The following is a 15,809-nucleotide window of genomic DNA, read 5'->3' on the forward strand; positions in this document are numbered from 1 at the left end:
TGATAACCCCCCTAAATCTGTGGCATCCTGCCCTGCTGCATGCTTGGATCACGTCTGGCTGACTTGGTAGCTAGCAGGAGAAAATGTGTCTTGCTGGTGGTGTGATTTTGTGAGTCCATAGTGTCATTGCTGCTGCCTTTACCTTCTCTGTTCTGTTCCTTTTTTACTTTACACTTCTGTAGTAAAATTCTGGGCTGTAAAGAGAGTTGGCATGTGTGGATAAGGTAGGGGAGTGAAATAAAAAGTAAGATTTATCATGTTAAGGACACCTACTGATAAGTCCAATTTGCAGTAGCCCCTATCAGAGGCAAATCTCACAGGTAATATGGTCTTGGTAGAGGAGTATACAGGTCCATCTGTGCCTTAATTTACTGCTGTTGAGTTTTCTTTACCACATAGGCATGTTTATTGTGCTGCATATGTGTAACCAGTGTGGTTATGCTTTTAAGTAGCATATTTCTTACCAGATGCAAAATATCCTTGCTTAACTTCTGATTTACTGAAAGGATACATTTCTGGTGTAAGCAAGTGAAGGACCTGGCAACGTGCACTTACAGCCCAGAAATCCAACCATACCCTGGGCTGTATCAAAAGCAGCATGGCCAGCAGGTCAAGGGAGGTGACTGTTCCCTTCTGCTCTACACTTGTGAGACTCCCCCGTGGAGTGCTGCATCCAGCTCTGGATCCGCAGCATAAGAAGGATGTGGACCTGTTGGGTTGAGTCCAGAGGAGGGACGCAAAAATGATCAGAGGGCTGCAGCACCTCTCCTATAAAGACAGGCTGGGAGAGTTGGGGTTGCTCAGCCAAAGAGAAGGCTCCTGGGAGACCCTGTAGAAACTTCCAGCACCTAAAGGGGCTGATGAGAACCGGAGAGGAATTTTACAAAGGCATGTAGTGATGGGACAATGGCAACTGACCTTGTATGATAGAGGAGAGGTTTAGATTAGATATTCAGAAGAAATTCCTTGCTGCAAAGGTGGAGAGGCACTGCAGCAGGTTGCCCAGGAAGGTTGGCAATGTCCCATCCCTGGAACTATTTATGGCCATGCTAGATGGGGCTTTGAGCAAGCTGGTTTACTGGAACGTGTCCCAGCCCATGGCAGAAGGGTTGGAACTAAAGATCTTTCCAGGTCCCTTCCAACCCAAACTATTTTGTGATTCTGTGGCCTCTAATGGCCTTTAAATAGACTTGAAACCCTTGTAAAATGTCAGACTTTCAATTTGGTCTGAACTGAATTTTCAATTTCACAGCAGCAGGGCAGTAGATCTGTTTAAAGGCGCTGAAGAAATAAAAGCAAGAGAGTTTTGAGACTTCATTAGGACCAAGAAGAGGGAGTTGATTTGACTGTAATACTAGTGTCTTTTTTGTTCTTAGGTTTTTTTCCCCAGCTCTTTGTTTGAGAGATGCAAGTACTCATCAAAGGCTTGTTTTCTGTCTCCCCCTCTGAAAACATATCTGTGTAATCCCTTCACAAAGCCATTTATTGTCAAACATGTAGATCATATTACAGAATCTTCATTGTCAGATGAATTTAATTATCCCAGTAATACATCTTTTCTTCTTTTTTCTGTGAATTGTGTGCAGCACAATGATAGCTTGTTTTAAGTAACTGCCTAAAAGAATAGAAATAGAGAATGCTAACAGCCAGTGAGCTTTAATGGGCTGACAGATCAGTTCTGTGGTAAGTTTCTTGCTGTTTATCCCTAGATTGTAAAACATGTTTGGAGTGGTTTAGGGTTACTATTGATTTCTCTTATTTTACTGTTGGGATTTGTGCTTGCTTTCTTCTTAAATTTGGCGGGTACTTTTGGTTTCATTATTTGTTACTATACTATTCTAGTAAACAGATTTACTAATTAAATTTTTCTGTCTCTTCACTCAATAGCTAGAGATGATTGCCATGGAAAATCCTGCAGACTTGAAGAAGCAATTGTATGTTGAATTTGAAGGAGAGCAAGGGGTAGATGAAGGAGGTGTTTCCAAAGAATTTTTTCAACTGGTTGTGGAAGAAATCTTCAATCCAGATATCGGTATGTGTTCTAATAATTTTCTGGTTTAATAGATTTTTTCTCACAAAAGGTTGGCCTGGATGATCTTCCAGACTGGATTGTTCTATGTTTATGCTTTTTATATCCACTGCTGTTTCTCTCTGAAGCTCTCCAGGTTCATTGATGGTCAGCAGAGTATTTGCCAGACACTGAGACTCACTGTGTTGCCAGCAGTCATCCTTCTAAAGGAGGAATGATGGAAGGAGTAACTGTGTATAGTTAATGGGAACCATCATTACTTGTTTGGATACAAATCAGTAGTACAGGGTTTCTTTGCTGGGCTCCTTTGTTTGTTCTCTCACATTTCTCCTCCCTTTGCTTTGTAATTAGCTTCTAGAATTAGTAATCAAACCAAAAAGGAAGAGCTTCTGCAATAAAGCAAGAGTCGGACTGTGGGAGTTTTTGAGTTACTTCCTTCACTTCCTCCAGCTTAATAAATCTGATAGTCTCAGTTCTGCAGATCCAAAGTGTCACAGCAGTGTCAAATTTGATTGTAGTTAAAGAACCAACAGTAATTTTATATATTAGAGCCAAAATTTTACATTTGTGTTTTGGCAGTCATACTTCCATCACATTCTTGCTCCCTGCACCAATCATTTATGCAAGGACATGCCTCTTTTAGTGTGCAACTTGTCTGCTACTCTGAAAAGATGAAAATGTTATATTCATGTTAGAACAGCAATGAGATCTGCCAGGTTCCTATACTAATCCTGCATTTTATGTGAAATATGATGTTACATTATATTTCCTGTAATGGGTTCCATTAAAGAAGCCTAACAGCTCATGGCTGTTAATTTGGTTTCTCCGTACTATTTTAAAAGATAAAGCTGCTGTTCTTGGCTTTGTAGCTTAGAAGATTGATGAAAATACACAGAAATCTATTTTGACTGGATTAGAAAGGAGGTATCAGTATCAAGTACCCAGAATCTGTAGCAAAAATCTGAACCTTGGCACTTGCTCTTTGCCATATGCAAACCAGTTCTTATAACAAGTGGTACAGAATCATAGACAAGTCTTACTCCCTCTGAAAAATGCTATTAACTTAAAGAGATTTGTAATCTGAATTAGCTTACTTTGAAGTGTGGTAAAATAAAGAACTTTTAGTACTTTGATTGATGAAATTTTATTTTCAACACAAAATAAATACATTTTCAACTTGAGTTTATCTAAATAGAAGTTGTGTGGGTGTATTGAATTACTCTTTATTTAGTAGTGCTAAAGTGTGCTTAAGCTAAGATCCAAGCAGTGTGTATATACTCCTTGCATTTAAAGGTAGGTAATATATTAGAAATGTATGCATGTGTTAAGTTTCACTTCTGTATTAAAAATGTAAAAAAGTATGCACATATTTTGTATTTATAGTAATTCGGGGGGGGGGGGAGCTTTTTAGTGGCTTTTGGCAGAAATGTGTGCAGTATAGCAGTTCATGTATGCACCAGATATGCCATGAGTGATTTTTGTTGATTATAAATGCTTTCTTTACCTGAGAAAACAGTGGGGATCCTTTAAGTGGAATTTAAAATGTCTGTCTTCAATAGGTATATTTGGAGAGATGTATATTGTTATTATAGTTTCTTTGACTTTTTGAGTATTTTAATAATAAACTACCTTAAAATTTTACTCAAAGGAGGCAATAGCTCAGAAGAATCTTGGTAAAGGAATAAGGGATAACTTCCTGTAACTTCAAGGGCAATTGTTTTCGCCCTTCTTGCAGATTCCAGTTCCTTCTGGTGTTTCATTATGATTTTAATGTACTGTAGTCTTAATTTTGGTAAGGGAGTAAAATACTGTATTGCACCTGAAAGGGTTTCCAGATCTGAGTAAATTGGTGATGCTTCCTGATTAGACGTTTGCTGGAGTTGTTGGTTTTGACAGTTTAACTTTTCCATCATATTCCAAAAGGTTCAAGTCATTGCTTTATGTACCAGTAATCCAGAAGTTACTTCAGTTGGTTCAGGAAATGGCATACAGGATTCTATATAATGTTTGGCCTATATATGCCTGAGTTGCTCATCCATTTCTGGTTTCCAGTTGCCTTATCTGATGGGTCAGTCTGCTGTTTGTGTGCTCCCCTAATGGCTGACCCAGGCCATGTCACTTACTGAGATACATAATCCATTCTGGGGAATACCCAGAGACTGAATGAGCTTGCAGTTTATTGCTTTACATGGAATGAGGAAAGAGTCTTTATCTCTTGGCTGAAGATAATATTTTCAGTCTTCAGAATAATTTTGTGTTCATGTGGCTTTGTAATCATTTTGTACATCTGCATAGGTTGTAAACAAGAGTATCTTTTAAGAGCTGACAAGATAAATATTTGTGGCAAATGTAGTTGATATTCTTCACATGGATCTGACATGGTGTGTTAAGAGTAAGGAGCCTGGGGCAGTTTTTCTTAGGCTCTGCTGGAAAATTGTGACAGCTGTACAAGCAACAGGTTATTGGGACTGTGCCTGTCCAGGGTGGTCTCTCTCTCACCTTAAGTCTATGGGGTTTGCATTTATTTTGTTTCATTATCTGGTCAGGTAAGCTAGGGATTTTATTGTGGATGTTATTTATATATAAATAATATTTATATAAATAATTTATAGCCTGTGCATCCAGTTTCATAAACAAGAGCTATCTTGTGTCCTGCTACAGCCAAAGATTTTGTGGATGATATTCATATATAAATAATATTTATATAAATAATTTATAGCCTGTGCACTCCAGTTTCATAAACAAGAGCTATCTTGTGTCTTGCTACAGCCAAAAGGGTAGGACACTCTGCCTGTCTCTTGTCTTCGCATTTCCTCCCTGCAACTTCTGGCGTGTGCCAGTCAACTGTTTGTTGAAGTCTTCAGTGCTCAGCTCATGAGCTAGGCAGGAAATTGGTCTCCTGAAATAGTGAAGTGAATGAGAGAAGCAAAACCACTCTCTTTAGACAGTCACAAGCTGTTAAAATTGCAGACCCTTCTGTGATGCCAAGGTCCATTTTCCTCTCAAGTTAAGATGTGTTTAATAGCTGTAGTAACAATGGTCCTTGAAACAAGCAAACAAATCTCTTGGGCATCTAACTCTAAAATCATGGGTGATGGTCAATCCCTGCTCCATCATCATAGCTTCCAATGAAGAAGTAGGGCTGCATCTAGTCCTGTTCCTTTGCTGGAACTGGCCTTTGAGGAAAGGCTGTCACTTCTCAGTAATTAGAGTCCTTCAGGATTGTTTCATCCACATGTCTTTAACTGTGTTCTTTTCTTGTACTGCTGTATTTATCAAAGTCAGAATCACTGTTATCAGTGTGCTGCTGGTTCCTCAGTAGAGGAGGGGATGAAAGCTTGTGTACCTGCAGCTGCAGTGAGTGTTGCAGATACTGTATCACGGGTCTCTTGTGGGCTTTTAGTGGTCATGTAACAGTATTTTGAGCAGCTCCCATTACCCTAAGTAATTTCTCTTTGCCATTCAATTCAGTATAATGTTAAGTTAAATATTGCTTAAAGGCTAGTGCAAATGGGTTTATAATGGTATGTTTTATGTGCCATTTTTATTGAATTGTAACCATAATTGTTTTTAATTTATTTTTTTTTTAACAGGGATGTTCACATATGATGAGTCTACAAAACTGTTTTGGTTTAATCCGTCCTCTTTTGAAACTGAGGGTCAGTTTACCCTGATTGGCATAGTACTGGGACTGGCTATTTACAACAACTGTATACTGGATGTACATTTCCCCATGGTTGTCTACAGGAAGCTAATGGGCAAAAAAGGAACTTTCCGTGATCTGGCAGACTCTCATCCTGTAAGTTCCTTATGTTCTTCGAGTTAAATAGTGCATTTTCCATGCAACCATTTAATCTGTATTTCAGTTAAACACAGGATCACTGTCAGAAGTGAAAGTGAAATAACCAGTGACTTGCATTCCCAGTCTGTATTTGTTAAAATAAATTCATAAGCAAGAAAACTTCTTGCTACATTTAGTTTGGAGGAGGCAAAATTGTAACATCAATGAATAGGGCTCAGTATCAATAAAGTTTGGGGTTTTTTTGCTACATAAACTCCCAAATATTACTAAGAATTATTAAGCATAAACAAGCATGTCTCTTCCCAAAGAGACTAGTAAAATTAGGCTGTTTATAGCTATTTGTAGAAGTAAATTTCTACCCCAAAAAAAGTGCAAGTAAGAATAAATATGCAGAGATGTGATGTTCTTACTGGTTTTTGTCTAAAGCAAGAGACAGATGAGGCAGTTTATGAATATCCCTGCAGTTAATGAATATCCAGTGATCAGTGTCCATTTTTACACAGCCATTCCCAGCCAGTGGCTGTACACAAGCACTGAGCTGTGCATGTGCTTTTTTAGATAGAGCACACGTGTGTGCAGGATCTTGGCCCTGCTCCACCTGCAGTCAGAGATCACCAGTGGCTTCTCCTCATGGTGCTGGTAGGAGTTGTTAAAAAGCTTCATTCAGTTTCAAACCATGGGATGCTTCCCTTTTATAAGCAGTTATACAAAATCTTCATCTTTTCAAAAAAGATTAGTAAAATGATAGTGTCTAAAAAGAACTTGGCTTTCATGTTTGAAAATGAGGTGTGTTTAATCAATATGTTATCTTGTCTGCTTTGGATAGCTACATACAACAGCATGCCAGATTTGACCAGTTTCTCTGTATAATGTTGAGAAATAGTGCCCTGAGTTTCCTCTAACTTTTATTAAATACTCAAAACTTTTTGTGACCAAAAAAAAGTGAATCTATTTCTATGGAACAGGGCAGTCAGTGCTTTTCCTAATTTTTCTCCCCTGTTCTTATGTTTCTCCTCTAATACCTATGGTGATTTATTTTAAAATAATCCTTTTTTAACTCTTTGTATTCTCATATGACTTAAACTTCAGAGCTTCTCAAGCCTAAAATAAAATTCACAATAGTGAATTTCTCCCAGTGTTTTTACTAATGCTGTAAAGCATGGAGAATAGAATGTTCACCAGCCATCATCACCAATGGTTCCAAGTCCAGTGAATTTTCAGTGCAAGATCCTTTGTAAAGGTTCTGTGGAAGAATCAAAAACACACAGATAGTGAGAGGTTGAGGCTTACATGCCAACTTTCATATTTCAGTTTGAACATTTGGGGGAAATTTCTTTTTCTACTTCACTATAAAAATACAGTTGCGCACAGTTGTCACTTCCACCTTTGCTTTGTATTCTTTAGCCCCTCTGCCTCTATTGCAGCCAAATAATTGTTCCTTTGCTGCATAGGCTTTGGTTTCCAAGAGAGTCTTGGGCTTTTCCTAAGGCATAGCAGCGAGGAAACCTGGTTGCTCCTTTACATAGAGCAAACTCTTACAGGTAATTTCAGATTCCACTTGGTAAATTCTGATCAAACCTGTGATTTTTTGGTTCATAAATGTACTTATGTTAAAACTGCCCCATCTGTGTTGCTTCAGGATTATTTCCTAGTTGGTTTCAGTTTTAAATAAGAAGTAGAAGATAAAAGTCTGCTGTCTGAATTTTATCTGATATAAAATACTGGGGTTTCTTTGATTTTTAACACATAAATGTTCCCCTTACTCATGTAACATATTCTAGATGCCTAAAGTAAAGACAGATTCAAAAGACTTGAGATGTTATTAAAGGCTCTTAAGCTGCAGGTTTGACCGTTGCATTTTGGAAGATTGGTAGGTACTAAAAGGCTCTTTTAAGGGAGTTATCACTGATTACCATGTTTCTTTTTTATCTTTTTTACCTTAACATCTTCTGTTGTTTCTCTTTACAGATACTGAGCTTAATAAGTAATTGTTTGGAGACATTTTTAGGTGACTTGTGTCATAGAATATAACAAACCCTTTTTTGAGAAGGGTGGTTTCATGTCTTTGTGTGTTACTCAGTGGAATTTATCAAAACTTATTTTTGATAGACATGTATTTCTTATTCTGTTAGGTTCTGTATCAGAGTTTGAGAGACTTACTGGAGTATGAAGGAAGTGTGGAAGATGATATGATGATAACGTTTCAAATATCTCACACGGATCTCTTTGGCAATCCAATGATGCATGATTTAAAGGAAAACGGTGATAAAATTCCTATTACAAATGAGAACAGAAAGGTACATTCAGCTTTTTAAACAGCATCTGGAGTTCTTTGATATACTGTGTGCAGAATTATGTAGAATCCTACAAAGGTTTTGTCTCATTTATAATTTTTAAGTTTGAAAGGCTTTCAAAATTGCCATAGCACAGTGTGCTTGTGAACAGAAAAGGTTTCTCTTAAAGAAAGCATTGATACATGGATACATAGCTGCTGGGGGGCATGTTTGACCTGTTTGAGCAGTTTTTGAAACTTGTTCTTTTGTGCCGCTGAATAAAAACTGAGCTCAGATAATTTACATAGCATTACAGAATTACATGTATTTTGGGGTCTTGTTTTTTTGGGAGGTACTTCACGTGGCATGTGTTGAAACACTAAGGTTTTTTGGGGTTTATTTCCTTGCAGGAATTTGTCAATCTGTATGCTGACTATATACTCAATAAATCAGTAGAAAAGCAGTTCAAAGCCTTTCGGAGAGGATTCCACATGGTGACCAATGAATCTCCTTTGAAATATTTATTTAGACCAGAGGAAATTGAATTACTTATTTGTGGAAGTAGGGTAAGAATTTTCAATATACACTAAAAGAGTGGAGCTTTTTTTGATACTGAGTGTATAATTAGTGGTAATTTTTAAAAATATCATCTTCTTACAGAATTTAGATTTTCAAGCACTAGAAGAAACTACAGAATATGATGGTGGCTATACAAGAGACTCTCTTATTATTAGGTAATTCTTTCTAATTTTGTAAGATAAAAAGCACTTCATCTGCTTGTTTCTTCATAATGATTTTAATATTGTAAGATTTAGTATTTTTGTAGTACTGGAGATGCAAATGTCTTATGTGTAATTTCATTTTTCTCAAGTATTGTCATTACAGAAGAGGAGATAGTATAAGCATTGTTGAATCAGTACAATTCCTTAGGAAATAGGAATAATAAAATAGCTGCAGGACACAGCCAAATAATGTTTAAAGACAGTTAAACTGCAGTGTTTAGTAATATTTCTGATTTCTATTTCTGAATCTCATTTATTGGCAAATACATTCTGAGAGTTTTGGTTAATGAATGCAATTTGTAAACTTGATGTTAAGACTGATTAGAATTATTAAACCTTCAAAGGTCAATTACTTTTGAAATTCTTATTTATACCAAAGAAAGTTTACAGTTTATTTACTTTTTAATTTCTTCTTTAATAGGGAATTCTGGGAAATAGTCCATTCATTTACAGATGAACAGAAAAGACTCTTCTTACAGTTTACAACAGGCACAGACAGAGCCCCTGTGGGAGGACTTGGAAAGTTAAAGATGATCATAGCCAAAAATGGCCCAGATACAGAGAGGTAAAAAAAAAATAAATTCTACGTTTTGCTTGTTTTTTTATAAATGGAAATTAATTATGTGCTTTTACATTATTAACCTAGTTAAATCTGAAAGTTGAATCTATAAGGAAAGTTTATTTTCTTCAAATTCATTATTTTTCGACTTGTAAAATAGAGATGTATTCCTTTTGCATGTTCCAAGATCTGAATTCTTGTATTTTTTGTCCCACAGGTTACCTACATCTCACACATGCTTTAATGTACTTTTGCTTCCGGAGTACTCAAGCAAAGAAAAGCTTAAAGAAAGATTATTGAAGGCCATCACATATGCCAAAGGATTTGGCATGCTGTAATAAGTATAACAAAAGGGATTTAAAAATGATGGTGATGATGTCCCTGTCCAAAAAGGCCATAAGATAGTGAGCTACAGTAGTCACCTGTGTTTGTGCCTCCCTTCTTTACTGGGGACATTGGGCTGGAACAGCAGATTTCAGCTGCTTATATGAACAAAATCTTTATTTTTTCTTTTAGCGTGAAAGTGTTACATATTCTTTCACTTGTATGTACAGAGAGGTTTTCCTGAATATTTATTTTAAGGGTTAAATCACTTTTGCTTGTGTTTATTACTGCTTGAAGTTGAGCCTTTTTGAGTATTTACAAGAAAACAAACTGTACTCTCCCAAGGAAAATATTGCCATCATTTGTAGACCATGTAACCTTCAAGTATGTGCTATATTTTTGTCCCTGTATCTAATCAAATCAAGAATTGTACTTTTTGAAGAGTTTGCTTTTGAAACTTGAAGTCTTGAAAAACAGTGTGATGCAATTACTGCTGTTCTAGCCCCCAAAGAGTTTCTGTTCAAAATCTTAAGAATCAATAAAGATGGAAGGGAGAACTTGGAATGTTAAATTGCAGCCTTGAGAACTTTACTTTAGTCACAGCACAACAATTAAAATTCATTTCACTATATGTTGTCTTCACATGTCTTGTAATAAACTGTGTTTTTAATTAGGAAACATTTCTTAGCATATGAAAGGGTAGAAATTTTAGTTACTTTTTTAAAAAAAGAAGTTTACTGGGGAAAGTGCATTTTCAACTGAACAGCTTTAGAGTAGGGAGTGAAGTGTCTGGAAAAAAAGATAGGAAGTTTTTGCTATATTATAAACAAAGCATGTGGAAGTGCACTTAAAATGAAGTTCTATTCTTAATTGCCTATTATGTTGACATTTAAAATAGACAATCCAAAGTCTTCCCTACATGTTATGTCATCATTTATTTAATGAATCATTTTTCCTACCTATCAAGGCACATGATCAGTGTTGCACCATAGTCTAAAGGGATGGCTACTGTATTTTAATCTCATCTAACAATAAGCAAAATTGAACAATATTAAACGTGAGGCCTACTTCATGTTGTACACTTCCAACCATTAAATAAACTGTTAGAAAGTAAGTACTAAGGTTATGTTCATCTACTACATAAAGTATTCAGTAGGTTTTTAATTTAACTCTACAAATCATATCAGAAATAAATCCTTTACCTTTCTTAGTCTGTGTTTAATGTTAATTTCTCCTGTTGCAATATATGATGAAGGGATTCTGCATTTGTGAGTGCAGATGGAACTGGCATATCTCTTTTCCAATACAAGCTGCAGCGGGTGTGCAGAGCTGAGCTTGTGCCTTGACAGTTGCTATAACTGGCTACTACCGATCAAACCCGTGACTGTGTGGAATTGGCATTAAAAGGCTTAGTTTTGGAATCATTGGAAAAAGAAAAGATGTCTTTCAGGACTATTTTAATAAATTCTTTCTAGTAATAGAAACAGACAACTGTTATGTAACTATGATGCTGAATAAAACAATGACCTTTTTTCACCATGGTTCAGTGAAAAAGAAAACAAGTTACTTTCTTACTTTGATAAATTAGATATTAAATGGTTTGATTAGACGTTGTTGTAGTACTGAATAATTTGAAGGTTGCAGGTATGGAAAGCTCTCCACAAGTGAACTGCAGTGATGTGGGGTCCAGCCATGTTCCCCTCTCAAATTCAAGCCAAGGCCAGATGGCCCGGACACACGGGACTGAAACGTACTGGGGAGGGAAAGGTGCTGTCTTCTGGCCTGTGATCTCAGAGGTGGCCCTCTTGTGACCACCCTGCTGTATGTCCCAGAGGAGGAAAACACAAGATACCTCTCAGTGTAGAGTGACAACAGTGCCTGCTGAGCCCTTCAAGTTTGGAGCAACTCTTACTGTAGGTGGTAAGAACGTTTGCCAAGTGCCTTAAGGTTATTCACTGCAAGCATGAACACATCATGACACTGCTGTGTGGTATGTACTGTGTTCACAGTCTGATGTGTTAAGCTCTATCCCTGTAACTCTTCTTACACTAATTTAGCTGTGGTTTGTGGTTGCACCCAGCTGGCAGATGTATGTGATTCATGTTGGGTTTTTTTTATATAGGTCTAAAAGCTGTGCAGACAGCATAACTGGATAGCAATACAAAGTTCTCTTAACTGTTGACATTGTAAATATGCTCTTTCTGTTTTCCTTTAGCATTAAGATTAAAATAATACATAATGGCATTTGCCTTCAAAAGCATAAGTTGTTTTTCAAGGAATCCTTTTCAGGTAAGATATAAGTACTTAATATTTGACTGATTTCTCATGTAAATATATACTGCCTCCCCAAATACCACTCTATTGAAACCTTATCTCCTTAGGACTGGTGTAAGTGCACTAGTTGTTCAGCAGCACCAGTTGATAAGGTTTAAAAGAAATAAATCTTGAAGTCTTATAGCTGCAGGCTGCATTCCTGTCCTGCAGAAGTTTCAGCCAGTGTTCTGTTTGAAGGGGAAAGTATCGTTTTAAGTTGGGCTTGGTTTGGGGTTTTTTCCTGGGCTCCTGGCACACCTGGAATGTCTTTCACAGTGTCTAACAAAGTTTAGATCTACAAAACTTGGAGATTTAAGTGTACTTATGTGCCATGGAAATACCTCTCTTCAGTGAGATAGAAGATCCCTCTTCCAAGGCAGCAGTCTGATGCCAGTTTGGTGGTGTTCTCTCCACAGGGTGCCTTCAGGATATGTTGACAAGAAAATATTTCGGTCATCTCAACACTGCGTCATTTGGCAAATGAAAAATACCTCTTGAAATATCTCCTTCTGCACCCTAACAGACTGCCTGGATGTTTCCAACCTCAGTGCAAAGGGGCCATCAGGCTTCTGTGTATTGTACCATCACATGCTTCAAAAATGATAGTAGTGCAAGAGAAGTAATGCCCTGAAAAGAATCATCTTAATGTGGCACTGGTTCAGATTTAATTAGGAGTGAAGAAATGGTTTTGTTTAGCTCTGGAAGTATGTTAGCACATAATGCTGCATAAACAGATCATCACCTTTTGAAAGACCAAAGCTTTTGCTTCTTGCTAAAGAGATTTCAGGAACAGCTGTCAGCAGTGAGATAGTTCAGTTAACTAAGGAATAGTTTTGTGAACTTCTCACTGGGCTTGTCTTCCATTTGGCAGGCAGCAGCCTGAGACAGAATGGTGGCAGCCAAGGGGACCCCCTCCAACCCTGCATTCTGAGGAGAGCTGATGTTGAAATGGGCCCAGGGCTCCAAGGAACTCTGTGTTACAGTAGTCAGTTCATGCCTCTCATCCAACAGTGGCTTCACTGCTGAAGCAGGAGCTTCCTGTCCCATCTGACAGCACACAGGTGTCATGGACCTGGTGGGCTCAGCCTCCAGGGAGCTGCACTGTGCGCTGCCCAGGTGCCTGCCTGGGCTTCTGCTCTGTGGAGCAGGGCATTGGACACAGATTTCCATGCTGGTGTTCTGGAAGAGGACAATCCCCACATCATCAGCTTTAAGGTGTTTTCGTCGCACTGTCGTAGCCAGTTACCTCCAGGTAAATTTTTATTCTCACAAGAGGATTAAGAATTTCCTGGTTGCCTCAAGAGTTTTTATGAATTAGGTGGAATGTTTGAGCTATGCTTTATTTATTATGCAGAAAAACTCCATCATTTCTGCTTGCAAGATGGAGCAGCAATTCTTCCAATTTCTTCCAAGTTAAGCTATTCAAAATCAAGCCTTTCCTAACAAGAGCTGAGTTTATTATGCTTAGTCTGAGTCACAAGGGTTTGTGATAAGTTACTTACAGTTCTTGTCCATAGCTGAAAATTTAATAAAAGTATCATAAAATTCATAAGACCATTGGGCACTTAATAAAATTCATTTTTAAAAATTCAGATTTATACTGAATTATGGAAGGGATGCTGCTTTGGAAATAAGAGCTGATACTGGCCTTAGTCTTTAGGTCATTTCCTACCCAGATGAATTCATTTGGAAAACCATGAAATGTCAGTATTTTTCTCTAGTGCTCCATCTGAAGATGTCTTCAGCTGTTGGTTCTTATTGTTCTTCTTCATTAACCCAATTAACAAGTGTGTGGAAAGTTGGTTTTAATTACAAATATACAAATATAGTTGTAGGATACATCAGGAGAGTGATTCTGATAAATAGCTGAAGTTTCCCTAGTGTGCTTGTGTTCATGGATGTCTTGCTCAATATAGATCCTGTGTTGGGATTTGTGTGTGGGGAAATGTCTAAGAGACAAAGACATTGGAGATGTAAGTGGAGGGTGGGAATCATTATTCTATTTTAGGACAATGAGATTGCATTAGGAACTCCTACATTATTTTGCTGGGTGTGTCAGTGCATAGTTTTGAGACTTCAAAATTGAGACAAGAGTGTGGTGACTGTGAAAGTCAGCCAGCCAATTGCTGGAGTTAGACTTCTGCCCTTTGAAGGACAGGCAGCACAGCTCGACTGCAAACAACTGCATGAGCAGGGATCCTGCTGCTCCTGCAGCCTTGGCTCACAACTTGGACTGATCAATGTCAAGTGAAGATGAAAACTGCAGAGATTTGTGGCTCAACTGCTACATGCAAAGCTGACGTGAAGCCTTTCTTAATATCACCAAAGGTTCTGGTCTATCTTCTGTTCCACTGGGGTCATGTACAGAGAAAATCCTTTAGAGCTGTCTTCCCACTGCAACCTCCTGCTTTCAGACCTGTATAGGACAGCAGAGGGAGTAACAGTGCTCAAAACTAAGTGGCCATGGAATGGCAACTAGCTGAACTTCCCTGTTGAGCTGCCACACATCCTGTGTTACTACCTTTGATTTAATATTTCCCTTTTCAAGCACTCTGTGTTTGAGCAGCAAGGGATAAAGATCAGGTAAGCCAATATATTACTATTGAAGGGGTTTTGTTTCCTAATATAACTGATTGTAATAAAAATTGGAAATGCAGCACAAGAATGTTTTCTAGATGAAAGGGTGTTTCCAAAAGAAAAATCAGTGAGCCATGCACACAGAATTTTAATTTTTGTCATCTATGCATGAAGAATACTATTAATTTTTTAGCAAGGCACCTGAAATAAAACATGACATTTTGTTTCTCCAATATGGGTATTTCCTTCAAAAGCACAACACAGACCTCTTTGTGAGCATCTGATAAGGGTTGCTCTTGCACTGTTTGTTTTACACCTTGACTCTCTCTGGAGAGTGTCTCATTCCCAAACTAAAATCCCCAAGAGGATATCCCTTCTAACAAAATTCTTGTCTGGCTCATGTGGTGTAAGGGCTGGAGCCCAGCCTCTGCTTTCTGCCTGAGCTGTAGTAGCCAGCAGCCAGCCTGGGTGAGAGCACTGCTCCTGTGCCAAGAGTTGTTCCAGACAATATCCTCAGGCCTTTCAGAAGCAATCCTGCTCCAGACCTGCAGCACTTTGGACAAGAAGTTTTGTCATCCTAAACAGCTTGCGTGCTAGCTTTGATTTTGGAGGAGAGAATTTCTCAGTGTTTAAGCCTTAGGAAAAGTTTTGTGGGTTTGGGACTCTCTCTATGCGACCTGCCCTCTGTTGCCACCTTCAGAGGATGGTTTAGTCCCTTCTTTCTCTTTTGTGCTCTTGGCTTCTCCAGAACAAGGGCTGGCCTGGAGCCAGTGCTTTTGGATACCATGTCCTGCTGCAGCCCAGCAGTGACCCTTGGGGCAGTTGGTGGCAATGATTTGCCTGCTGCCTCCAAGCCACTGCTGCAGGGCTGTGGGTGGTAAAAACAGGCTCTTCCAGCAGTTTCTTCCCAGCGTCTGCAAGGTGGGGGCCTCGGGCAGCCATACTCTGCTGGTTTTTACCTTTCCTCTGGGAACCTTGGGTCCTGAGGATGATTGCAGCCTCTGGAGTCTCCTAGTGGCTGCTGGTAACATCAATTGGTCTCAGCACCTCCTGAGTTTGTTCTGAAATTTTCCCTTTGCCCTGCCCAAGTGAGAGGGAAGCTGTGTAGGACTGAATCCTATATGGAGCAGGCAGCACTGCTATGCTGCAC

At 38.4% G+C, this 15,809-nt stretch overlaps 1 protein-coding gene across 4 annotated transcripts in view; it reads left to right on the forward strand.

The window, feature by feature from the left end:
* The window catches only part of UBE3A (ubiquitin protein ligase E3A), a 53,146-nt gene extending 41,836 nt beyond the window's left edge, over positions 1-11,310 (forward strand). For all 4 annotated transcript variants that reach the window (XM_063149737.1, XM_063149735.1, XM_063149739.1 and 1 more), the window contains 7 exons: positions 1,888-2,032; positions 5,623-5,828; positions 7,964-8,128; positions 8,515-8,670; positions 8,765-8,838; positions 9,308-9,451; positions 9,663-11,310. In XM_063149737.1, the coding sequence (XP_063005807.1) occupies positions 1,888-2,032; positions 5,623-5,828; positions 7,964-8,128; positions 8,515-8,670; positions 8,765-8,838; positions 9,308-9,451; positions 9,663-9,783 (1,011 nt within the window). In that variant the 3' untranslated portion in view covers positions 9,784-11,310. The remainder of the gene's footprint in view (positions 1-1,887; positions 2,033-5,622; positions 5,829-7,963; positions 8,129-8,514; positions 8,671-8,764; positions 8,839-9,307; positions 9,452-9,662) is intronic.
* The last annotated feature ends 4,499 nt before the right edge of the window (positions 11,311-15,809 follow it).

Source organism: Melospiza melodia, chromosome 2 (genome assembly GCF_035770615.1).
Source record: "Melospiza melodia melodia isolate bMelMel2 chromosome 2, bMelMel2.pri, whole genome shotgun sequence".
In the NCBI taxonomy this organism is placed as follows: Eukaryota; Metazoa; Chordata; class Aves; order Passeriformes; family Passerellidae; genus Melospiza; species Melospiza melodia.